Source organism: Acartia tonsa, chromosome 13 (genome assembly GCF_053477335.1).
Source record: "Acartia tonsa isolate MP-2025a chromosome 13, ASM5347733v1, whole genome shotgun sequence".
NCBI classification, from domain to species: domain Eukaryota; kingdom Metazoa; phylum Arthropoda; class Copepoda; order Calanoida; family Acartiidae; genus Acartia; species Acartia tonsa.
Window position 1 is genome coordinate 762,802 of NC_137272.1, and position 27,972 is coordinate 790,773.

General features: G+C 31.1%; 1 protein-coding gene across 3 annotated transcripts in view; it reads left to right on the forward strand.

Annotated features, from left to right (window-relative positions):
- Window positions 1–27,972, forward strand: part of LOC145303854 (uncharacterized) — a 156,702-nt gene that overhangs the window by 38,360 nt on the left and 90,370 nt on the right. For 2 of the 3 annotated variants that reach the window (XM_080145507.1, XM_080145508.1), the window contains exons 5-8: window positions 1,661–1,722; window positions 5,749–5,802; window positions 22,873–22,971; window positions 27,531–27,644. In XM_080145507.1, the coding sequence (XP_080001633.1) occupies window positions 1,661–1,722; window positions 5,749–5,802; window positions 22,873–22,971; window positions 27,531–27,644 (329 nt within the window). Of the gene's footprint in view, window positions 1–1,660; window positions 1,723–5,748; window positions 5,803–5,979; window positions 6,051–22,872; window positions 22,972–27,530; window positions 27,645–27,972 lie in introns of those variants that run through there. The other variant, XM_080145509.1, reaches the window with a different exon arrangement.

Sequence of the window (27,972 nt, forward strand, 5' to 3'; positions counted from 1 at the left end):
TAAACCTAATTATGTTTTTAAAAATGCTAAGATCTGAGAGTGTTTTTTTTATAAAAATTAATGTATGCCTTTGGTTTTTCATTGCTTTCTACTCATAATTCAGAGATTATTTTTCCCATTGGTAACGTATATCATTACATTCAAACTGAAAGTGGAACACTGAGAAAACCTTTGATAAAAATACCTAATTTTGATACTAGTTTTGATTAGGTTGGGTTAAGAGAAGGTTTTGAGAAAGAGACCTACAGTATTTAGAATACTTATATAAGTGGTGGGGGGGGGGGGGATCTAAAGTCCACTCATAAGTTGGTGGAATTAAACCAAAATTAGATTATTCTTTTTTGGCACCATTAACTTTCCAATTAAAGTCTGTCTTTTTTGGCTAAATAACTTATTTTTTACTAGTAAACCTTCAACCCCCCCCCCCCCCCCATCCCCTCACCTCCTAACATAGAAAATGTTTCAACCACTTATTTTAATCTACAGAAGGGGTAATTTTGTGAATCATCATTTGTGTTGTACATAAATTTATCGGTCATTTACTTTTCTCTTTAGATTCCTGGCATAATATACATATATAAACAAAAAAAGTATTTAGAGGTAGAAAAAAAGATTTAAAGAATGCTCTTTGTGAGTTAGATTATATTTGTATCATCCTATTATATAGAAGTATTAAGATTTTTTTGTATGTAGCAAAAGATCGTACTAACCGCTGAACCAATATGGTTCTCCTTTACAGTGGAAATTCATATAGGTCGTGAGATGGTTTTTGGCTATTTGATTTTCATAGATAAATCTGACTATGGTATTATGCTATTTTCTGCTCTTCCATATTTCTGCAAATATAGAGCCCCTAGATCCTAGGGTCGCAATCGCTAGTGACGCTACAAAGCAACAATTAAACTAAAATTTTAACTTAAGTTCAGTAGCAGACATTTTTAATCTGTTTCGCTGAATGAGAGACTTAATTAGCTCTTTTTATGTTCAATTCAAATGAATTTTAATTTTACTCAACTTTTTGTTAATTCTTTTAATTTTATTCAATTTGAGTTCAATTGTAATCAGACTTTATACGTCGTTTTAAGTAGCACAGCAACTCAGAGATAGAGGGGACAATGGGCTGTATATACACTAGGCCTTAAAGTTTTATAATAATGTTTTCTTATTCGTTGAATTAACAGCTTTAGGGGCTTTAGTGTTTTGATTGGTTGGCTCATGAAGTTTCAACGAATCTTAAGGCCAGTTCATACAAGACTATAGGTCGAACTCTGAAAGCTTTAAGTCGACCTATACAAGATTAAGGGTGACTGATTTTATAAAGGAATTTGCTGGTTGTATTTGTTTAGGTAACTGATTTATAATCTTTATTTTGTTTTTAAGGAACCGTGATATTTTGATAATATTTGGTTATACTGTGAGTGTTTTTATATAATCTTTATTTTGTTTTCAGAGGAACCGTGATAACTCGATAACATTTGGTTATACTGAGGGTGTTTTTATAATCTTTATTTTGTTTTCAGAGGAACCGTGATAACTCGATAACATTTGGTTATACTGAGGGTGTTTTTATAATCTTTATTTTGTTTTCAGAGGAACCGTGATAATTCGATAACATTTGGTTATACTGAGGGTGTTTTTATAATCTTTATTTTGTTTTCAGAGGAACCGTGATAATTCGATAACATTTGGTTATACCGAGGGTGTTTCTTCTTATGAAATCAGGTAAATAGATCTTTAAACACACCTTAAAGGGAGTGTGAACGTAAAAATTTCTCATCTGATTATCAAATCTTAACATTTACTAAGCACATTTCACTACACTGATCAACCAAAAATGTCCTATTCACAAAAATATCCAGAAATAATGCCTTGATTTTATGGTATTTGAGAGGGAAAAAGGAAAAAACAGGGAAAATCTGAACGTTTTTGTTTCTTATAATGTTTGTAGGGATATTTAACTTGTCATATATAGTTGAAACAATTTACTTACTGTTAAGGATTTATTTTATGCTATAAAATTGCCAATTCGTTTTTTTTATAACGTAGTAATTAGGTAATAAAGACATATTTTAAATTCGTATTATTGACAAAAAAATACCTCACTGTCTACTAAGGGTTGAATCTCATAGGTTATATAAAATAATAATATCCTTTTTTATTGTGTTGAACAATAAATAACCCACTTTGGAGAATTAGTTTACACTTTTATCAGACTGTTTATAAAGAAATATTGCGTCTTTATTATTTACAAATTTGTAATTAAAGGTGGGCGAGAGATGGGCCATTTAAAGTTAATTGGATACTAATAAAAAACCTGTTTCTGGCTTTGTTATTGTGTTTGGTTTTCAATAAAAAATATTGCTTATTTTATCAATTTCTAAGTAACTATACATTGGATTAAAGCAAGGATTATGTTAAAAGTCAGCTTAACTGTTAGGAAAAATCTAGAACTATGTGAAAAAGTTTAATTTTAGCTATAATGGGAGAAAAAAGCAATTTAATGCACATTTTATATAATACGGAAAATTTCTTCCTTTCCCCGTACCTTATAAAAATCGTCGGAAAAAGCCGTTTTTTAAGCAAACAAAAGCGCGTTTTGCTCTATCTGTAAGATATTATGAATGAGATAATGTTAAGATTTGATATTAAGATGAGAAAAATTTACGTTCACAGTCCCTTTCATAGAAAAACTTCATATAGGTCAGGGGAAGGTGTCTAAATAGTTGTGGGGAAGGTGTATTAACCCTTTAATAAAATGGCGTTTGGAAACCCATTCATATTAGCTGGATTATAACCGGTTCTCAGCCATGTAAAAAAAAAACTTGTATAGCATCGTATTACAGACATTTTTCCATCAATATTGAATTAAAAATATCAAAATTAAAACTAGTTTTAATCCTATAATTCTTTGTTTTTAATATCCACGGAAAGTTCTCTATGATACGATGCGATGAATAACTATTTCTTCACCCCTCTTAAAGAAAACTTTATTTTGAATTTCAAAATGAATTTTAAAGTGAAGGCGATAGGGTTGAAATCCTCATCCTTTTTAAAGAAGGAAGTTCGAACCTCCAAGCAATCCCCACCTTTTAAATAAAAACTATATTTTTCTTCCATTGCATTGCAGTAAAAAATATTTGAAAAATCCACAAATATAATTTTAAATAATTCCGTTTATATAAATTATATTTGCACTTTTATCACCCCAGTTGTGATGACCTAAGCTTTTCAGGGACAGGGATCTAAAGGGATAAGACAATGGCCGATAAATTAATGTACATCCCATTGATGATACAAAAAGTTACCCCACCTGAAGATCACAATTATTGGTTGAAACGTTTGGAAACCGAACCTACTGATTATACCAATAACAATTTAATAGAAGTCCCCAAAGTTGTCAAGTCAACAAATAGGAAAACGTTATAATAAAACTTTGGGGACTAATAAACATCCCATTGTCCCCTCCATCCTTGCAGTCAGTGGCCACAATAAGATATTTAATGCAAGTTTAACATTCAAATTTTTATTGCTGCATTTTAGTTTTGCAATAAACCAGGTTTTTTTTACAAACATATTTTTATTTTTATTGATTCAAGACTTCTTTATTAACTTCTAGAGGCAACGCCTCTATAGCCTAAGGGCTTCGCCCCAAGATGTGAAGGGAAGTCAAATCCCCTATTGTTAACGAAATCTTAAAATTCAGACGGAGAGATGGACAGACATCAAGCTACTTTGTATAATAGATAATGATATACTACCGGATAACTTAAGGGGGAGTGAAAAACGACCATCTTTAGTTTTATTTTTAGAATTAGCAGTTTATCCTCCCACGCCCCCCCCCCCCAAAAAAAAAGAAGATATTTTTGGTATATTGTCGTCCCCTTTTTTTATAAAATAAGTCTTTTTCACATGTGAATTTTATTGGGTTGTAGAGCTATCACTCCTAAAATGGCTAAAACCCTTCCAAAATCCCATAAAAATATTTACTGTTAAAATGAACATTTCGAAAAATGACACATAACAAACATAATGTTATAAAGATAACACTACCAATTGTTTAGTAGTGGTATGACACGGATGACCTAACTTATGAATAGTTGTAACAAAAACTTTTTTTACCCACCAACTATTTGTTTTTATTTATAAGCAACTTTTTGACAGCTTTTGCACATTTTTTAGTGGTGCAGCTACTCTTTAAATTTTTTGGCACTCAAGGTTGTACAATTTATTTTTTTTTGTGTACAGAGGATAAGTATTCCTTATGACAAAGAGGGTTATACCTAAGGAGAAAAACGGTGGGTCAGTAAAACTAATTTATTAAGTTAATATAGGTGTTTTAGTCATAGTAGGTGGTGGGGGGGGGGGGGGGGGATCTTATATTCGGAGGCTAACATTGGGTTTTTAGGTTGTATAATTCCTGGACTACCCCTATTGGACATGAAGCAGCCTATATTGCCTTATAAAAAATGACGTCATGCACTACAAATTACCAATGATAGGCCAGTGCACATTTTACCATTGGTCAATTGCGATGTATACTAGCCTATCATTGTTCATTTGTATTGAATTACGTCTTTTTCTTATTATGCACTATAAGCTGCTTTAGGGAAAAAAAACGGGGGGTAGTAAAACTAATTTATTAGGTCAAAATGTGTTTTAGTCTTCCTTGTTGAATACTCCTACCTATTATTTGTATAATGTACATTAACACAACATAAATACTATACATAAACACTATTGCAATGCAGGGAGAGAGGGGACATTGGGCTGTTTATTAAACTAATCCCCAAAATTTTATGATAACATTTTCTTATTCATTGGCTTAACAACTTTGGGAAATTTTGTTACTTATCGGCCATTGTCATATCCCTTTAGATCCCTGTTTCAACACTATTGTAATGACAACTAAAAATGGGGAAATGATTGATTCGTAATGGAAAACTTTACAGGATTCCAGGGACAGATCAATGATAGAAAAAAAAATCTTAACACCAACCCCTCCCCAATGTTCCATTTTTAAAGTATGTAAGTTTGCTTTTTATAGATTTTAATTGGGTTTAGGTAAATTTAAGCAGCCTTTTTACTCCCACTTCCTGAAAACAAATTATTTTTTTGCAACATTAACCCAATAAAAATAATAATATTTCTCGTATTCATTCGAAACTGGCGGATTAGGACCAGTTCTCATCAATACGAAAACTAGCTATGTCTAGCATCTTCGGCATCTCGGGGCTAAAAAACTGGTTTTAATCTTATAATTGTACATTTTATACCCGCGGAAAGCTGTTTATAATACGATGCGAGAAATAACTATTATCTTTTAGCAAAGCTTCTCTATAACAATGAAGAAATTCTATGTTTTTTTTTCTATAGAACTAATGCTTACAACTGGCCTCGAAGTTGATGTAAATATAATGTAAAATACCTTTATAAACGAATTTTATTTGGGTTTAATATCCGGGAGGGAGGGGAAATTGGACTAGTGTGTCATCATTGGGAATGTACATCAATTTATTGACTATTGTCTTATCCCTTTAGATCCCTGGTAAATAATAAGAAAATAACAAAATTCCTATTATTTTTGTTATTGCACATATAGTTATTCATAATTATAAAATATTTTTATAATTATATTTTGAACTTGATAACCTTATAATACCAGGGATCTAAAGAAATAAGACAATGGCCGATAATCATCCTAGTATTTGTAAGTAAGAATGGTATTTCTTATAAGAATATTTATTTTAGTCGATCAGCTGAAGAATTAGAACCTGGATACAGATATGCTACCAGGACATCCAGGTAAGATAGATAGATAGTGAAGAATTAGAACCTGGATACAGATATGCTACCAGGACATCCAGGTAAGATAGATAGATAGTAAATAATTAGAACCTGGATACAGATATGCTACCAGGACATCCAGGTAAGATAGATAGATAGTAAAGAATTAGAACCTGGATACAGATATGCTACCAGGACATCCAGGTAAGATAGATAGATAGTGAAGAATTAGAACCTGGATACAGATATGCTACCAGGACATCCAGGTAAGATAGATAGTGAAGAATTAGAACCTGGATACCTGAAATTTAAACCCATATGTTTGTTTTTTTAAAGTGGGATTGCCATATTTGAGTTAGACTTCAAGCTGATTTTTAAATCTGTAAAAAGTTAATTTCCCTAAGGTTTTTAGGCTGCTGAGGAGCCCGAATAGATACTACTATAGTGTAAACATTTGATTATGGTATAAGCATAACGTCTTTATTTGCTATATCATTATTCTGAATTAATTGTAAAACATGCATACCTAACTTTTTTTTATCCTAGGCTGTCCTAAGAATTAGAGTTCCTTAAGTCTTACATACTATTTTTATCTACTAGCGGCTACGCCCCTAGAGGCCTCTAGGGGCACATGAGGAGGAGAGAGTCGAATTTAATAATTAAATTTCTTATTTTAGATTTTATAAGAAAAAGTAAAAAAAAAAATTGGGGGGGCGAAATTTTTTTTTTTTTTTTTTTTGGGGGGGGGTGCCCCACCCTCATTTTTAATTTTAGTTCAAAAAATTTTAAAAAAATTTTTTTTTGGGGGGCGGGGTTTTGGGGTTATAAACCTTCCCGGTACCTCTGAGAAGCTACCCTATTAAGAAGAACCCGATCGGTTCAGCGGTTAGCGAGATCCTTCGGTACAAACATACAAACACACAGACAAACATCCTGTTACTTTATTATAAGGATGTAAGGCTTTGAAAATCTATGTTCTAAGCAAGCCTATAAATGTTTTATAGGATTTAGTCCATCATTGCAAAATTTTAACTTAAATATAGCACACTTACTAATGGTTATTTAGATTTACAGTACATTTAACAATTAGATAAGTACATGGAATAATTTTATTCAGTCCTTAAAGCAATTTAAATTTTCATGCAAGCTGAAATAAAAGAGTTTTAATGTAGAAAAATTATTCTGAAAATGACAGTTTCAATTTCAAAGATAAAAGATGCGGAGAGAGAGAGAGAGAGAGCGAGAGACAGAGAGAGAGAGACAGAAAGACAGAGAGAGAGAGAGGAAGAGAGAGAGAGAGAGAGAGAGATGCGATGCATTTTTTAGAATCTTAAATTGTTCCTTTTTCTAATCATTTTAAAAGTTTTCACATAAGAAAAAGCATTTTTACATTAGCGCTGAATTTGCATTTAACTTATCTGCAAATCAAAATTATGCTTAGATTTATTTTTTTTAAATGATAATGATTTAGCAATTATCAACAATAATCGTGCTTTATTTTTATAAAGAATCTCTGCTAATCTTCTTTATTGAAGCAGTCATATTTTAGAATTGGTTGGCATAAATTATCATTCAGAGATCTAATTGGATAAGACAGTTGCCGATAATCCGATATACATCCAAAACGATGACACACAAAATAACCCCTTCTGAAGATTTCAATTAGTGGTTGAAACTTTTGAACACTCAATTTAATGAATCAATCAATCAAAATTAACTAAAGTCCCCAAAGTTGTTAAGCCAACGAATAAGAAAACGTTATTATAAAACTTTGGGACCAGTGCAGTGTGATGAACAACCCATTGCCCCTTCTCTTTCTGAAACAATTATCATCTGTGACAAAAGGTGTGCAATCCCATTTGAATATTAACATCAAAGTATTTCATATTATTCGCAAAAACGGACAATACAAAATAATAAATTAATTTTCTAAGCTCATTTACTTTTGATAATATTATACGACCAAGAGGGGGAGATAAAAGGTGTTTATCCCCCTCAAACATTGATTTTAATTTTAACGCCCCCCCCCCCCCCCCCCCAACAAAAAACTGTGACGTCCCTGTATGCGCGGAAGTAAATGCTGACCGTGACAAAATTGGAAAAGTTAAATCTGTTCTTCTTCGAGATTATGTTTATACAAAATTACACTTTAGAATCATAGCACTTTTTTAGCAGCAGGGGTCGAAAGGGATAAGACAATGGCTAATAAATTAATGTGCATCCTCAACGATGATACACAAGTGACCCCTTCTGTAGATTAAAATTAGTGATTGAAACGCTTGAGCACTTAATTTGATCAACGAACCAATCAAAATTCACTGAAGTCCCCAAGGTTGTTAAAAAGCTTGGGGGACTAGTGTAATAAATCCACTCTCTCTGAAAATTTTAGCATATTTTAGAGGTGTAATTGTAATTAGAAAAAAAACATTTTCCAAAAATAGACAAAAAAATCTTCTAATATTTTCATTGAAAATCTACTAAAAACAAAAATTTGCTGCTACACGAAAACGTCTCTTATGAGAATAATATCTCCTCAAACTTTGAAAAGTTAGAAACATTGGACGCAGTGCTAAGTTAATGTTAGAGAAATATATGTTATTCAAAAATTTTAATGTATGCTTGCAATATTGATTTGTGGGTTTATTAAGTTGAGTGTTTCAACGATTCAACCACTAATTTTAATCTACATAATGGTTAATTTCGTGTATGAACATTGGGGACATAACATCAATTTATCGGCCATTGTCTTATCCCTTTAGATCCCTGACCAAATTGGCATAAGCTTGGCCAAGTATATGTGAAATTTTCAAACTTTACCTGGGTTTCAAGTTTTGGTTGATTTGAGGAATTCTAGGGATATGTCAACGAAAGATAAATTGATCTTGTACCAAAATTTTAGAGAGGTTAATATTTTTCTACAGCCTTTCTTTCATCTAATAGTTACCAGCTTTCAGAAGCATGATTTAATATAAAAAAGTAAAGGTCAAGATTGATTTTTATTCCATTTATTTATGAGTTTTTTAAAGCTATATCATTACAGAGACAGAGGGGACAATGGGCTGTTTATTACACAACTCCTCAAAGTTTTACAATAATGTTTTCTTATTCGTTGGCTTAACAACATTGAATTTGATTGGTTGGTTTATGAAAATGAGTGTCCATACGTTTCAACCACTTATTGTAACTTATAGAAGCGGTAATTTTTAGTATCATCATTTGGGATGTACATCAATTAGTCGGCCATTATCTTATCCCTTTAGATTCCTGATATAATTTATATGCAAGAATATATTTATTTTGATTTATGCTTTTTAAACTAGAAAGATAAACACCTTGAAAGAATTTCAAGATCTAAAATTCTTAAAACCTTAACCAACGGTGGATCTTAAGAGAAAAGATAATGGACGATAAATAAGTTTACATCCCCAATAACGAGAAACAAAGCTACCACTGTAGAGTGTAGACTACAATTTAAGGTGAAAAGTTTTGTATTAGTAGTGAGGAACTAACCAATTAAAGTACCTACAGTTTTTGAGCTTACGAATATAAAACTTGAGGTTTTCAACTACCAGAAAAAGAGGGGAGGAAAGAATGATTTATCGTCCAATGTTCTTTCCCTGTATATATGATTAAATTCTTATATGATATTTATTTTTGTCAAAGTAAATTTCACATGAAAGAGAATCTTTAAGTCTACAATTTCCAGATTATTTGAAGCTGAACTAATTTTTAACTAGGGTTATGTATGTACGTACAGAAGTTGAAACATCACTAAATTATAACTAGAAAAGTGGGACATTTTTTTTATTTCGCGTAATTCCAGCTTATACCAATAACAAAATAAATTCAGAAAAAAATCACGAAACCTATACTTGTTTTTCAGCTGTCGTTGGGGGGCAACATATCGTAAAATTGACGACCTCTCCATTTGCCCCCTAAATTTTATTATAGATTTATTTCGCTTGTTGTCTATACCTTGTTCCTGGCGTAATTCCGTTGTGGTTGTTGGGTTGTTGTCAAATGCTGTTATTAAGTCAAACTGTTCTTAATTATGATAATTTCATACATATACATTTGGTCATAATTAAACTAAATTAAATTAAATAAACAAACAACTAAATAGAAAAAAAACGCAAAAAATACCCTTTTTAAAGAAATATAAGCATTTATTACTAGAAGTTGATTAAGCTACCTAACAAAATCATTTAGTATTTTTTACTTTGAACAAAATTGCAATGGATATAATATCCCGTGATGATTTTTACTTTTTTAACAACAATTTTTTATGTGATATGATTACCCTATTCATCTGATTGAGAATGTAAACTTTTTATTTTGATCAACCCAATACTGCAACGTATTTTTTCAATCTGAATAATAAATCGGTGATTTCTTAGCAATACCTGTCTAAAATACAGATGTTTTTTTTCTGAATGAAGCAAAATATTTATATAGATGAATATTACTCCTTCTTTGGCTAAAGCCAATATACATATTAGATTATTGATTTATTGGTTAAAAATATTTTTATTAATATTTTTCATCATTTTATCCATTTTTCTATCTCCATAAAAAGTATAGTTTTTCAACGATCAATATTTTTTATGGTTTAGTATCACTTTTAAGCTCTCAAAATCTCTTTAATTGCGTCCCTTTAATTAAACTTTTTGTCGATAAAGCCTTACATAACGAATAGCTGTACTAATAAAAAAGTTGGGGTTGTTTTTGTATGATTCGCTTACGAAACGTGGATTTTTCCCACATTCTTGTTGGTTAAATTGAATTCCTTCAGACTCTTATCTTGGCAAAAAAAAACTATGCGGTTGTCGCTCAAAACGGTAAAAATAAATCACTGAACAAAATAGCCAAAACTTCATTTAGTTCATTTAGTTGAATGTTTAAACGTTTTAACTTCTAATTGTAATCTTCTAAAGAAGTAATTTTGTTTATCACCATTGGGGATGTACATCAATTAATCGCCCATTGTCTTATCCCTTTTAGTTCCTTGGTTTTTATGATCAGTAAGAGGCAAAACTCAATCGGTAATGTAGTTGCTGAGATCTTTGGCAGACATACTTTTTATAGAAGGGTTGTATTATCACCCTATAGCCCAAAATCGTCAAAATCACTCTACTTTACATTTAAACAAGGATGACAACATCCATAAGTAGCGAAGCACAAAAAATCGTAGATGGGAATACGTACAGGTAGATTTAAAAGGTTTTTACTAAAATCAAGAATAGATTTATTGGATAAAATAAATATGAAACCTTGTTTTATTTTGTATGATGACGATGGTCAAAGTAAATTATATTAAAGATGTTTATAACAATTGGAAAAATTATTTTGATACTGATATCCCATAAAAGTTTGAAAATTGGATCAAAATAAACAAAGATCTTGGGAAATATGTAAAACATATAAAAATAGCCAAAAACCTGATAAAAGGCAGTCTGGCCGCCATGGTTGTTTTCTTAAAACGACAAAAAAATTAATTTTTAAATCCTTGAAACTTTAAAAATTTGGAAAATCGGACCATATACACTGAAGATATGGAAAAAAGTGTTAAATATATTTATAAATAGCCTAAAACCTGCCAAAAAGGCAGTCTGGCCGTCATGGTTATTTCCTTTAAAGACGGGAAATTTAATTTTGATATCTACAACTGAAAAAATTTTGAAAATTGGACTATAAACACTGAAGATATGGAGAAAAATGTTAAAAATAAAAAAAAAAAACAGCCTAAAACCTGCTTAAAAGGCAGTCTGGCCTTCAAGATTGTTTCTTTAAAACGACAGGAAAATTAATTTTGATATCTGTAACTGAAAATATTTTGAAAATCGGACCATAAACACTGAAGATATGGAGAAAAATGTGAAAAATATAAAAATAGCCTAAAACCTGCTAAAAATCGGTCCGACCGCACAAGATGTTTTATAGTCAATTGTGCTTCTTAATAATGGGAATGTTGTCAAAAAATTTCAGCATTCTATCTTTTATAGGAGCTGAGTAAATCCCATTTCCCCCATAGCGTTACGGACTGACTGACTGACGGACGGACGGACGGACGGACAAAGTGAATTATAGAGTAGCTTCGCTACTAAAAATAAAAAAGCTATTCAAAAATCTCTGCTTTTTATCTCTTTTCCATCATATTAAAAAAACTTACATAACTTAAACAAACGAGACAGGGGGTTAACCCTAGAAACTTCAAGTGGACCATAGAAAACCCCTCCCCTTCCACCTCTAGTTTTCATTCTTTGCAGGCCAATCCCTGCGGGCGGGTCTTGTTTCTGCATGGACCTATATTTTTGTTACTTTACCTAAAATAATCGTGTAAAAAATAGACGTCTAAGGGGGGTTAAAGTGATGTTTATCCCCTCTAACTTTTAAAATCCCTCCTTTTAAACTCGATAAAATTTTAGGAAACTTCATTAGATTACCTCTCTAGAAAAATTGAATAACCTCTTTTTACCCTCCTCAAAAAACTTAAACGTCCATGCTTTAAGTTATGTTATTTATCACAAACGCCTTAATTGTGTTCCACTTTCTATTAGAGGTAAATTGCCAACTATTCATATCAAATTTGATAGTTCTTTTCCGTTTTTTGATCTTTTATATTTATTTTCTGATGTTTAATCTGAAAGCATTTTGTTAAGATTAAATTGAATGTTTTTTTATGTCGACAACAGCCTTTTTTTAAAAAGTGATTGTGAAAAATGGGAGAGGGGATAATGGGCTGTTTAATGCTTAAGTCCCTAAAGTTGTTTGATAACGTTTTCGTATTCGTTGGCTTAACAACTGTATGGACTTTTATTAAATTTGATTGGTTAGTTAATGTAGTTGAGTGTCAAACCTCTTCAACAATCAATTTTAATCTACAGAGGAAGTAATTTTGTGAATCATCATTGGAAAATTGTACTGACCAATCATAAATAAACGTTGACCCACAATGTTTTGAGACCAACGAATAACATAACGTGTTTATATCATATAGTCCAATACTCTCTAAATCTATACTCTATTAAAGCCTTCAAAATTAACCTTTTGTAGATTAAAATTAGCGGTTGAAAAGTTTGGACACTAAACCAACTAATCAAAATTCAATAAATGTCTCAAAAGTTGTTAAGCCAACGTAATTATTAAACTTTGGGAACTAGTGTAAGAAACAGCCCATTGTCCCCTCCCTCCCTGTATGAATATATTGTCTTGTTTCATTTTGTGTTAAATTGGTTTCTCGTCCCATAAATTATTAATCACTAAATTAGGCTCAAAGTTATTTGGGGTGTCCATACGACCCGTCAAACTTTTGGGTACCAATAAAATCATCAAATTAACAGTTCCAGTATGGCTTCGAAACCGATTAATATCCGGAGGATTCGGTTCTCAGCTATACTGAAAAATTGTGCATAGCATCGAATTACAGCCAATTTCCCACGAATATTAAAATAAAAATTATAAAATCAATACCAGTTTTGTTAGCCCCTACCTTCGGCATTTGGGGGCTAACAAAAATAGTTTTAATTTGATAATTTTTCATTTTGATATCCACAGAAAGTTGTCTATAATACGATAAATAGCTAGAACACTTTATTTATTTAAAACCATCACAGTGCAAATGAAGGTGCTTTGACTTTAGTGTCAGAACCTAAATTGGGACATAGTGCATTTCATTACCCTAGGTTAGGTAACTTCATTTCACTTTTCAATAAAATCTAAAATGCAGCGGTTTTTCAGAAAATTAAATTTGAAAATTTCAAGTTCAATTTTCACCCACTAGGAGTTACCGCATAATCATGACAAGAAAAGCAAAGATTATTTATTTAAAATTTTGAACAACTTTGCTTTTATAAAGTTCTTCATAAAACCACTCCTGAAGTGAGTTAATTAATGGCCATTTTTATCAATTGCTTTGCTAAGGTCACGGAAATTCAGCCTTAAATAAATCATATATAGAGAGGATCTATGACTGACTTTATTGCACTATGTCCCAGTTTAGGTTCTGCCACTAAAGTCAAAGCACCTTCAAAGGCACTGTGCCATATTGTGGTCATTCGCAGTTTAAATTTGTATTGTGAGAACACTTTTAGACTTTAGTTTTCAACTTTCTAATGGAATTGGTATGGAAGCAAGGAATCTAAAAGGATAAGACAATGGCCAATAAATTGAGGTACATCCTCAAAAATGATACACAAAATTACCGCTTCTGTAGATTACAATGAGTGGTTGAAATGTTTGGATACTCAACATAAAGAATCAAACAATCAAAAATCAATAAAAGTCCACAAAGTCAACGAATAAGAAAACGTTATTTTAAAACTTTGGGGACTAGTGTAATAATCATACACCTGTTTATATCAAGCACCTTTACTGGTAAAAAATAAACCTTCTAAATATCAAATAAAACGAAATCTTTATAAAGGCAAAATATTTGAACATACAAGTTTTTGACATTTAAGCATAAACTTATTTCATTTTTTTTAACATTTATAACTTTTTATTATTTGTATTGGATTTTAAAATGTTAAGGTCATATTCATATTTTTTTGTATCCTTTATTAAATTGTTCTATTATTTTGATCAGAGACAGATAGAGAGGGGACAATGGACTGTTTATTACATTAGTTATAAGTTATGTAATAACGTTTTCTTATTCGATGTCTTAACAACTTTTAGAACTGTTAATGAATTTTGATTGATAGGTTTTTTGAGTGTCTTAAAGTTTCAGCCACTAATTGTAATCTAGACAAAGTGTAATTTTGTATATCATCATTTGGGAAGTACATAATTGTATCAGCCATTGCCTCATACCTGCCTTTTGTAATATGTTAATGTTATTTCATTTTGCTACCAGATTTTTCTTGATTCATTCAAATAATAGATTCATGAATCAGTGGATAAAACATTTACAGAATTTACAAAAAAAAAAACAAGGGTCAATACATCCATAAAATCAATAAAAGTAAAGCTTAATAAAACAAAAAATTTGACAAACTAACTTGAATCAAAAAATAAATTGATAAGGTTTTTTAGTTACAAAAAAAAAGTCTGATGTAAAAGTCTGTTTGAGATTAATTACAAACATCAAAATTGACGAAAGTCCCCAAGGTTGTTAGGCAAACCAATAAGAAAACGTTAATATAAAACTTTGGGGACTAATTAAATAAAAGCGCAACTAACTTAGATGGCAAATATTTTTCATATTCATAGGTTTTAGAAGTATTTGAAATAAGATTTTATAGATGATATTTTCTCGTATTCATTCGAATCCGATGGATAGGAACTGGTTCTCATCCATACGAAAAAAATATGTTTAGCATCGTATTATAAACCGCTTTCTACGAATATAAAAATGTACAATCATAAGACTACAACCGTTTTTTTTAGCCTGTGCCTTCGGATACAGAAATAACTATCCCCCATTTCTATATCATTGTTTTGTGAAATGTATTATTTATAATTCTATTTTCTCAAAATAACACATAAAATGTAGAGAGAATGAGAGCATAGTTATTTCTCGCATCGTATTATAAACGGCTTTCCGCGGATATAGAATGTACAATTATAAGATTAAAACTAGTTTTTTTAGCCCCGAGGTGACGAAGTCACCGGCTAAAAAAACTAGTTTTAATCTTATGATTGTACATTTCTATATTCGTAGAAAGCTGGATATAATACGATGCTAGACATAGTTTTTTCGTATGGATGAGAACCAGTTCCTATCCACCGGATTCGAATGAATACGAGAAAATAATATTTTGACGTGCGTTTAATTGCGCATATATGTATAATATCAAAACAGCATTGTGTTTCAAAATTGCGAAAACTGTGATTTAAAGGGATAATTGATGTTCGTACATACCCAATGATTATACACAAAATTATCCCTACTCTAGATTACAATTAGTGGTCGAAACGTTTGGACACTAAACTTAATCAATCAACAAATCAAAATTAAGTCCCCAAAGTTGTTAAGACAACGAACAAGAAAACATTATTAACTTATTACAAAACTTTGGGGACTAGTGTAATAAACAGCCCACTGTCTCTCTCTCTCTGGTTTTAATCTTTAATGATTTTAAGGGGACATTAAAGTGTTAATTTACACTGGTGCCTAAAGTTTTATAACAACGTTTTCTTATTTGTTATATTTAACCTTTGGGTTAAATATTGATCGGTCGGTTCCAAACTAAAAGTGTCAACCGTTAATTTCAATCTGCAGAAGGGATAAATCTAAAATCAATTGAGTTTTATTTAAATTTGTCGTCAATTGTCTTATCCCTTAAGATCCTTTGATAGTTTGATAATATGAGTTCATATGCAAAAGTGAATACACACTAAATGCATGCCTTTTGAAACCATTTAGTATTCGCTGGATAAGAACCAGTTCTCAGCCATAATCAATTTTTATGTATAGCATCGTATTACATACAATTTTCTACAAATATTGAGATAAAAATCATAAAGTTTTGTTAGCCCGGGCTTTTCGCCCCTCGGGTCTGACAAATTTGATTTTAATCTTATGATTTTTCATTTGATATCCGCGGAAAGCTGTCTATAATACGGTGCAATAAACAACTATTATATTATTCACTCAAAGCTTAATATTTAATTTCCTTCCCTTGAAAAACAAAATAAGATAACACGCATCCGATGGTAGCGAAACTTTGTATTTATAATTAATTGTTTTCGGCCAGAGAGGGAGAGGGGACAATGGGCTGTTTATTACACTAGTTCCCAAAGTTTTATAATAACGTTTTCTTATTTGTTGGCTTATCAACTTTGACGGGATTCGTCGAATTTTAATTGGTTGGTTTATAAAGTTGAGTGTCCAAACGTTTCAACAACTAATTTTGATAATTCAGAAGATGTAATTTTGTGTATCATCATGTGTGATGTACATCAATTTATCAGCCATTGTCTTATTCCTTTAGATTCTTGATTATTTAGATGAAAGTATTAATGACTGAATTATTATCAACGTGCTATTCACTAAATTCAAAAGACCTAATTGGAAAACGAAGTAGCGGGATTAGTCGTAGTTTCACAGTAGCTTTTGATAGTTTGTTTTAGGTTAGGTAAATTTTAATGGTTGCCATGCAGGTTTAGAACCCCCGCAAGGGCTAGAAATAGGAGAAAAGCTAATTTGTGTTAGTATTATGACAAGCATTTAAAATTTTATATCTGTCATTTAACGCTATTCTAGTAAGGATATTATTAAAAAAAATCACCATAAAAAATATATATTATGTAGAGTAGCTCCGCTTCTGAAATAAGAAATTTGATGCTTTTTTTAAAAGTACGTTCTAGGTTTACTTAAAAATACAAACATCTAAGAGAAAATTTTTTAAAATAAGATAAAAACATTAGAAATTTAATGATAAGAAAATGTAAGATAAAATAATCTCTCCAATTGTGCTGCAAATTTATTTAAACACATTGTCCACCTCTCTCTCTCCCTACCTCCCGAAGAAGCATTATTTAAGGTTTGGGTTCGAACCATTATGGACTGGATATTTAATTTTGCCACTGAATTTATTGCGATTTCCTTTAGTTTTATCACAAAGAAATATTTCAAACTATAGAGTAGCATCTATTTTTACATTAAAGAAATATAATATTTCTTAAAATGTTGTACAATATCCTATTTTTTTATTGTTAAGTATTAAAATTTAAGGTTTAATATGAATAGGACGGTTGTAACATGACTGAATACGGGGAAAAAAGTTAAAGGTTAAAGTGTTTAAAAGTTTTTTAAAATGGACTAGTTTACCATAACTGAGTGGTGTAAGGTATACAAAAAAAATAAGATTTAACAAAAACCAAAAAATACTGTTATTATTTATTAATTGTACATTAACATGCTAAAGTTGCAACCAGAGAGAGAGGGGACAATGGGCTGGTTATAACACTAGTCCCCAAAGTTTTATAATAACGTTTTCTTATTCGTTGGATCACAACTTTTAAGACTTAAGTGAATTTTGTTCGGTTGATTCATTAAGTTGAGTGTTCAAACGTTTCAACCACTAATTGTAATCTACAGAAGGGGTAAATTAGTATAAAATAATTAGAGATGTACAACAATTTATCGGCCATTGTCTTATCCCTTTAGATCCCTTTACACTACACTTGTGCAACTTATGTATTGAAAAACTATTCATTTAGTGTAAAGTTTATGCTGGGTTTTCACGTCCGCTTGAGCTTAATTTCACAATTGCACAAAGAATGACACTAAATAAAATAAAACATGGATTACAACTTCCATAAAAGCGAAGCTTAAAATGGTAGAATAAACAAACATTAACACTTGTAGAGTGTTAGAACTGAATAAGCAGAATAAAATTGTATAAAAATTTGAAAAAAAATTAGGTTAATATGTTTAAATACTCCCTAAATACCTATAGGATACTGATTAAGGACATACTTACATTTTGAGGACTTGTTTATGGAGTTGCTTCGCTAATAAAATTGTACCTTGTTTTAATTGGAAACAGTACTCCAAAATCAGAGTAATATGAGAATGGGAATGTACAGCCAAGTTTATGTAGCATGACACTTTTACTAACTTTAACACAACTTTTTTATATGTATACTTTTGCAGTTTTTTAGATGCGTATCATCTTTATAGTCCTTTTCCTTTATAACTAAAACACTTAACTTTACTATTGTATGAAATGGCGGAGAAAAAAGGATGTTTACCCCAAAAATGCCTAATGATCGCAGAAATCCCCAACCCCCCTTTTTTAAGCCAAGGAAATCAACCAGTAGGAGAATTCTGACAGTACATTAAAGACATCTAATTGGTTGAAACTTTTTACAGATCTTAGTACGATTGAGCATAATTTCACCTATCCAAATATAATATGGGATAATTAAATACAGCTTGACTTTAACACCGCATTTAACACAGTAGTTTACACTCATTAGCAATAGCGCATTATATACTGGAATCTAAAGGGATAAGACAATCGCCGATAAAATATTGTACAATGTATATCCCAATGAAGATTTACAAAATTACCCCCTATGTAGATTAAATGTAGTGGTTGAAACGTTTTAACACTCAACGAGTTTAGTTAACGAAAAAGGAAACATTATCATAAAACTTTGGGGACTAGTGTAATAAACATCCCATTGTCCCTACTCTCTCTGCATTTTCTCTGTAAAAACATTAAGGATTTATTTTTCAAGAACCTTGCTAATCTTTTCAGCTGTTATTTAATTAACATAAGGCTATAGTCCCATTATCATTATTAGATTAGCTTTATTAAATAGGTATAGAACTTTAAACCAAAGCTTATCTTAGTGCCTTTTAGCCAGCTATAAACACTTGTATTCAATGCTTATTAGTATTTAGTGGCTGCACCCCAAGCATCTTGGGGAGGGGTGGCACTTAAATAGCATAAATCAATCTATAGACTTTTGTAAAGCTTTCCTAAAATGGATAACTTAGTTAATTCATTGGTTAGCAAGATCTTAACGGACAAAATAACTGATTTTTTTTATTAATACGAACCAAATTTTAGTTTAAGACAGTGTGCTTAATTCTTTATTTCGTGTTTTTGTGCACAATATAAGCCCATTGTGCTTTAGTCTTTATCTTGTGTGTTTGTGCACAATATAGCCCATTGTGCTTTAGTCTTTATCTCGTGTTTTTGTGCACAATATAAGCCCATTGTGCTTTAGTCTTTATCTTGTGTGTTTGTGCACAATATAACCCATTGTGCTTTAGTCTTTATCTTGTGTGTTTGTACATAATATAGCCCATTGTGCTTTAGTCTTTATCTTGTGTGTTTGTGCTCTATATAGCCCATTGTGTTTTAGTCTTTATCTCTTGTGTTTGTACATAATATAGCCCATTGTGCTTTAGTCTTTATCTCGTGTTTTTGTGCACAATATAAGCCCATTGTGCTTTAGTCTTTATCTTGTGTGTTTGTGCACAATACTAGCCCATTGTGCTTTAGTCTTTATCTTGTGTGTTTGTGAGCAAATTTTGTCATTGCTTTGCAATATATCTTCTTCGGGGATACACGGATGTGGTAATAGCTGATAAATTAATATACATCCCCAATGAAAATGTACAATATTACCCCTTCTGTAGAATATAATTAGTGGTTGAAACATGTTAAAACTCAACTTAATTAATCGAAATCCATTGAAGGTCCCCAAAGTTCTTGGGACAAAGAATAAGAAAACATTATTATAAAACTTTGTGAACTAGTTAATAACAGCTGTATGTCCCCTCTGTTCCTGTGTATACATTGTTTTAAAGAAACAGGTCTACTTATACGTATAGTGTAATTTGACTGTTATTTAACTTTTGAAAAGAACTCTAGAACCCGTATCATGTTTTTACTTACATTGCAATAGATCCGTTGATAATAACCCTGGGAGAGGGTGGGAAAATAGGCTGTTTATTACACTAGTTCCCAAAGTATTATAATAACGTATTATTATTCGTTGGGTTAACAACCTTGGGGACTTTTATTGATTTTGATTGTTGTTTGTTTCTTCAGTTGAGTGTCCAAAAGCTTCAACCACTTATTGTAATATACTATAGGATTGATTTTGTGTATTATCATTGGGGATGTACATCAATTTATCGGCCATTGTCTTGTCCCTTTAGATCCATGTGATAACTCTAAACACGTAGAAGACAACACAAAGAAAAAGTTTAAAATAAAATTAAAAGTTTATTTGGTTTATTCTGCGGGCTACACCTCTCCTCTACTTACTTATATCAAATTTACCCAGGGATATAAAGGGATAAGACAATGGCCTATAAATTGATATATATACCCAATTATGATACAAAAATATCCCTTCTATAGATTACAATTAGTGGTTGGAACGTTTAAACACTCAAGTTAATAAACCAACCAAAATTCATTTAAAGTTCCCAAAGTTGTTAAGAATACGTTATTATAAGACTTTGGGGACTAGTGTAATAAACAGCCCAATGTCCCCTGCCTCCCTGTCTTGACTTATATCGAATTTACCCCCCTGAGATACAAGGAAATGTAAATGGAGAAGAAAAAATGTTCGTGTCCAATATTAGAATAAAGACAACAAAAATTTTGGACAGTCAATTTATTACAAAAGTTGACAATAAACCAAATTTAGGATAAAAATATTTCTTACTTTTTTTAGGTTAGGTATCATTTAATAACATTTGGGAGAGCCACAAGGAGATTAGGCACTGCAGGATCAAATGTTTGGGTTTTATTAAAATTTAGAATATGTTCATCATTAGAAAATAATGAAAGTTTAATCAAATCCAACGAAGCCAATGTATATTAGAGAAAACTAATTACATTTCAGCAAAATTAGAAAGTACTGACATACTGACATTTTTTGACCAATTTGGATTTTACTTATTTAGGAAGATTAAATTATCTACTATAAGCATATCCCTGTAATCATAAGAGAATATCAAGAGTAATTAGAAAGTCTTTCAACTTACAAATTAAGTCAACCTACATGGATTAGACAATTTATGATAAATAATTGTTTTACTGTTTCTTATGTGGATAATTATGCTATTAGTAGCAAGTAATTTATAAATAATTTTAGATATATTTTAGAAGAGTTTTGATGCATTTCTAACATTAAAAATCTTGCATTAAAAGCTAATATGTGGCGTAAAAAATAATTATCCCTTTAAATAGTTTAACTAAATATTTTAATATCTTTATCCATATAGACAGATCAATAGATAACTGTATGAATAGATAGATAAAAAATAAATTGAAAACAACGTAGATATTAATAGAAATGTAGACACATAGAAGATTGTATAATGAATAATTTATTCGAGAAACAGACAAAATGTTTTTTTCTTTTCTTTTCTTAATACTGATAGATACCAGAATTCTCATTATAATGTATAAATAATATTGTATGTCTGTTTTTAAGTATATCAGTCTTTCTGTTCTGTCTGTCTGTCTTAATATCTGTCTGTTCTATTATGTATGTCTTATTATCTGTCTGTCCTATTGTCTATCTATCCATTTGTTTTCTGTTCTATAGTTTTTCTGTCTGTATATTCCTTTATCATTTTGTCCTTCTGTCTGTCTATTCAGGCAATATCTGCCATAAAATCCTCAATAATTTCAAATTTTGTTCAGGTTAAGCCAAGATTTAGACATCCATGGTCCTTTCGACAATGTTAGTTTGCGCATGATAGATGCTTCTATTGTCTATCTATCCATTATTGTCTGTATATCCTTTTGCCTTTCTGTCCTTTTGTCTGTCTATTCAGACAATATTTGCCCATCCCCATTAATTTATACTTTTTTGTTCAGGTTAAGCCAAGATTCAGACATCCATGGTCCTTTTGACAATGTTAGTTTGCGCATGATAGATGCTTCTAGTGTCTAATTATCCATTTGTTTTCTGTTCTATAGTCTGTCTATTTTATTGTCTGTATATCCTATTGTCTGTCTGTCCATCACCCTTTACATCCTCAATAATTTATTCTTTTTTGTTCAGGTTAAGCCAAGATTCAGACATCCATGGTCCTTTTGACAATGTTAGTTTGCGCATGATAGATGCTTCTAGTGTCTATCTATCCATTTGTTTTATGTTCTATAGTCTGTCTATTTTATTGTCTGTATATCCTATTGTCTGTCTGTCCATCACCCTTTACATCCTCAATAATTTATTCTTTTTTGTTCAGGTTAAGCCAAGATTCAGACATCCATGGTCCTTTCGACAATGTTAGTTTGTGTATGATTGATGCTTCTAGTGTCTATCTATCCATTTGTTTTCTTTTCTATAGTCTGTCTGTTTTATCGTCTGTATATTCCTTTATCATTCTGTCCTTTTGTCTGTCTATTCAGACAATGTTTACCCATTACATCCCCAATAATTTATCCTTTTTTGTTTAGATTAAGCCAAGATTTAGACATCCATGGTCCTTTCGACAATGTTAGTTTTCATATGATAGATGCTTCTAGTGTCTATCTATCCATTATTGTCTGTCCTATAGTCTGTTTGTCTGACCTATTGTCTTTTTGTCCTTCTGTCTGTCTATTCAGACAATAATTTATCCTTTACATTGCCATTAATTTATCCTTTTTTGTTCAGGTTAAGCCAAGATTCAGACATCCATGGTCCTTTCGACAATGTTAGTCTGCGTATGATAGATGCTTCTAGTGAACTTAGCCTCATGGACGCTGATTTAAGGTAACCGTCTTTGCTGTAGAGACTTACAGAAAAATTAACATGGATGACAACATTCATAAAAAGCGAAGCTCTGGAACATTAATACTTTTAGAGTGTTAGAACTGAATAAGCAGAATATAAATATATAAGTTTAAACTAAATTTTAAGTAAATTTGTTATAAAGTTGATTGAATGCAGGATTCTGTTTAAGGGCACACTTACATTTTTAGAACTTGATTTTAGAGATGCTTAGCTTATGTATTTTAACTTGATGTAATAGGAATCATTATTCAAAAAATTCTGGTAACGATTATAGAGTTGCTACGCTTTCTAAATCGTACCTTAATGCCAAAGGAAACTTCATGCAAAGTTTAAATCGATAGGATTTTCTAACATGTCAAAATTAAGTAAAAGAGCTAAGTGTACCATTTATGGGCAGATAACAGAAAAATTGACAGATAAACAAACATAAAAATACATTATTATTTTATGGTGTGACGGACGTATGGACGTAACCTAATTATACAATAGCTGCGCTACTAAAAGTTGATGATATTAAAACATGTAATTTACTCATTTGTTTTGTTCTACAATGAGTTTATGTTTATCTTTTAATTAAAACTTTCTTCAAGCTCCATACAAATAATGTGGGATGTCTTTCAAATGTAACACAATTTTTGAGGAGACAATGGGCTGTTAATAACACTAGTCCCCAAAGTTATTCGTTTGCTTAACAACTTTGGGGGCTTAGTGATTCGTGAATCTTGATTGATTTATTTATTGAGTTGAGTACTCAAACGCATTAACCACTAATTTTAACCTACAGAAGGGGTAAATTTGTGTATTATCATTGGGGATGTACATAAATTTATCGGCCATTGTATTATACCTTTAGATCCCTGTGAAAAAATCACTCTTTGAAAAATACTTTTTAGTTGATTTGACTGAATACATCTAATTATATAGGCATAATTAAGGTTAAATGTTATAAAAGCATACATATAAACATTAATATTTTTTTTTATTTTAACGATTGCACTATTTTTATGTTCGTTTGTCCATCTGTCGGATATGCGAAAAGTGTCATGTGTGACGTCATAAAAATAACTGTCTAAAAATGAAGGATGATAGAAGAAGTGCAAAAGGAAAACCTCTAAAATACATATTGATAAGGACGTATTTTTATGACGTCACACAGGACACTTTCCGCACATCCCATCTGTCCGTTTGTCCCTCTATGACTTCTATATTCAAGAAATTTTATTTCTTGAGAAAAAGTTTAATAGGCATATAAGATGAAAACTTTATCAACTTTATTTGGTAATTTCCCATCTAACTACAAATGGACCAAAAACAAATACTTATTTGAATATGATTGATGAGTTTTATGTTGAATTTAAGAGATAAAAATGTAGCGAGACATACTAACTTATGAAGTAGCTATGCGCCCACTAAAATAATGTTCTTTTATACAATATATATGTTTAAATAAATCATGTATTTTAATGTAAATCTTTTTGTATTTGCCATTTCCTACCCAAATTATATGAAGCGAAGGAATCATTGTTATCCTGTTTAACCCATCCTAATTCAGTAATAATGTGTATAAATAAACTTGTATATATCCCTCTGCGTTTTTGGGGCTTATCTCTCACGCTCTGTACGCTAGAAAAACACTATAATCAGATGAAAATAAGGAAGGGGGGCCTAATTGTGAATTAAAGGGATAATTAACTTATTCTGTTAAAAAGTTTTTAAAAACTTCTCACAATATTTTTACCCTCTATGAATTTCGCCATTTCATAATAAGTATATATTTCTTTCTTGCTCTCTCTCTCTGTCTTTTTCTCTCCTCATTCTCTCTCTCTCTCTCTCTCTCTCTCTCTCTCTCTCTCTCTCTCTCTCTCTCTCTCTCTCTCTCTCTCTCTCTCTCTCTCTTTCTCTCCTCATTATCTCTCTCAGGGATCTAAAGGGATAAGACAATTGCCGATAAATTAATGTACATCCTCAATGATGATACACAAATTACCCCCTCAGTAATTCAAAATTAGTGGTTTAAATGTTTGGACACTTAACTTAAAAAACCAACCATTGAAAATTCAATTGAAGGCCCCAAAGTTGTTGAGCGAAGAAAACATAATTATAAAACTTTAAGGACAAGTGTAATAAACAGCCCTTTATCCCCTCCCTCCCTGCTCTTTTGTCTTGTGAATAAAGATATTTCTCGTATTCATTCGAATCCGGTGGATAGGAACCGGTTCTCATCCATACGAAAAAACTATGTCTAGCATCGTATTATATCCAGATTTCTACGAATATAAAAATGTACAATCATAAGATTAAAACCAGTTTTTTTAGCCCGTGCCTACGGCACCTAGGGGCTAAAAAACTGGTTTTAATCTTATAATTGTACATTCTATATCCGCGGAAAGCCGTTTATAATACGATGCGAGAAATAACTATTCTATTGTCTTGGGACTATTTCAAGTTTAGAATAAATTTGGAGAAAATCTAAATTCATATTAATGTGTGTCTATTTTTCTTTCTAACTCATATTTTCTTCTTTAAATAACGAAACTTTTCTAAAAATTATGTCCGTAACGGATAGCTGTTACGCTAATATAAGCATGTTAGAATTGTCTAATTAATTTTAAACTTGATCATGATGATTCCTGTTACAGTTGGGTACAATTTAGAAATTTTAGCAACTTTACAATCCTTACCAGTAACGCCGTAGGTCAAATTAAAACATGTTGATTATGAAAACTTTTTTGGCAAAATTTTTTTTATCCCTACTTATCTATTTTTTGGAATAATGGTTCAAATGACAACAATGAACAATACTATAAGCAAAACATCTTAAAAATAAAGTCCTAATATGTAAGTATGTCCTTAAAGAGTATCCTGTATTTAAGTAGTTTTATAAAAAATTTTATTACAATTTTGTTAATACTGATACATTTATATTCTGCTTATTCAGTTTTTCTGACACTATACAAGTGTTTATGCTCGTTTGTCCTACCGTTTCAGTGCTTCGCTTTTATGGATGTTGTCATCCATGTTAAATTACAAAGGCGCTTGTTTTCTTTAAAAAATCTAAATTTGTTTTAATTTCAAAATGGAAATATTAGTTGAATACAAGTTGTATCTTTTACTTTATATTTCTAAAATACAAATATTAAATATTCAGGATTAATATCAAAATTTTGAAAACATTCTCATAAAAAACATAAATTCATACTTTTTAAACGAAAAATTATATTCTTTTAATGTAATAAATCTGGTTAAACCTAATTTCATGTATCCAATTATATAAAGTAATAATCTGTTTTTGTTAAAATCTCGCTAACCGTTTTTTAAAACTATTTTGAGGGTAGTTCCCCATAAAAGCTAGAAAAAAAGGTAATGGGTCTTTTTTTCCGCAATCCTTAGGGGGGCAGCCGCTAGTTTTTTATAAAGCAGCAATCTCTTTAAGTTTTAAAAAAATAATTTACATAAAATGTCATGTTTCGCTTGAAACAAAAACAGTTGAAATAGTCTTATCCCTTTACTTTAGAAAATTCAGAGAGAGAGAGGGGACAAGACAATGGGCTGTTATACACTAGTCCCCAAAGTTTTATAATAACGTTTTCTTATTCATTAGCTTACCAACTTTGGTGACTTGGGTGAATTTGATTGGTTGGCTAATTAAGTTTAGTGTTCAAACGTTTCAACCGCTAATTTTAATTTACAAAACTGTAACTTCATTGGGGATGTACACCAATATATCGGCCATTGCATTATTCCTTTCTCTTGGTAAATTAGTTTTAAAAGCATATTTGATGAATGTGGTTAGGTTATCTAAATAGAATCTTAACTTAATAATAGTATACATATATATATATAAATTCTACATATTTCAAAAACTATTTTTTTTACATACTTCCATCCTATTATATACAGTAGTTAGTTAATGTTGTCTGTAGCTTAAGATCTAAATAACTACTGAACCGATTAAGTTCTTTTATTTTTGGGACCTTCTTAAGGGTCTCTGGAAAGTTTTATGCTATGTTACTTTGAAATCTAAATATTTGAACGGTTTCAGGCTATTTTCTGCTCTTCTAATACAGAACAATAGATGCTAATAGCGCAGATGATAGTTTTTAAAGATGTAAGATGATTTTCATTAAGACCTAGCTAATGAACGTACCAATTGAGCTTTTAAGAAAGCTTCACATTTGTTTCTTATGGTTTTAGACTAAAATTTGGGTAATATCAAAATTAAATAGGATTCCTAGTGAGAAAAAATAAAACTGAAGTTGCGCGTTATTTTAGTTTCAGTTTTTCTCCCCCCCCCCCCCTCTCGCTCTCTCTTTATTTTTTATCAATCTATCTATCTATCTCCCCCTCTATATCTCCCTCTCTCTCTCTCACTCTCATTCTTTCTCTTCCTATCTCTATTCCAAAAGAGGAACCAAAAATGCGTTTATTCTAGAAAAATGAATAATGACTCTTTTGCAGGGATCTAAATGTATAAGACAATGGCCGTTAAATTGATGTACATCTCCAATGATGATGTTCAAAATAATCCCTTTTTTCAGGAGACACGGAGGAGGTGATGAGGGGGAGAGACGTGGCCGAAGGTATGCATGGGGGGAGGAGACCACCACCCCGGGGGGTGGCAGTGGCACAAGATCGAGACATGTCACTGGAAGGTAAGAAGTTTATCCAGAGAGAGGGGTGGGACAATGTGCTGTTTATTACACTAGTCCCCAAAGTTTTATAATACTGTTTTCTTATTTGTTGGCTTAACAACTTTGGGGACTTTAGTGAATTTTGATTGGTTGATTCATTAAGCTGGGTGTTCAAACGTTTTAACCAATTATTTGAATCTACAGAAGGGGTAATTTTGTGTATCATCATTGGGGATGTACATGCGTTTATCGGCTATTGTCTTATCCCTTTAGATACCACCTTTCTGAAAGAAATGTTCTACTTAATTTTGCATTTGAAATGTTAGAGTGAGATGCAATGCTTCAAAAA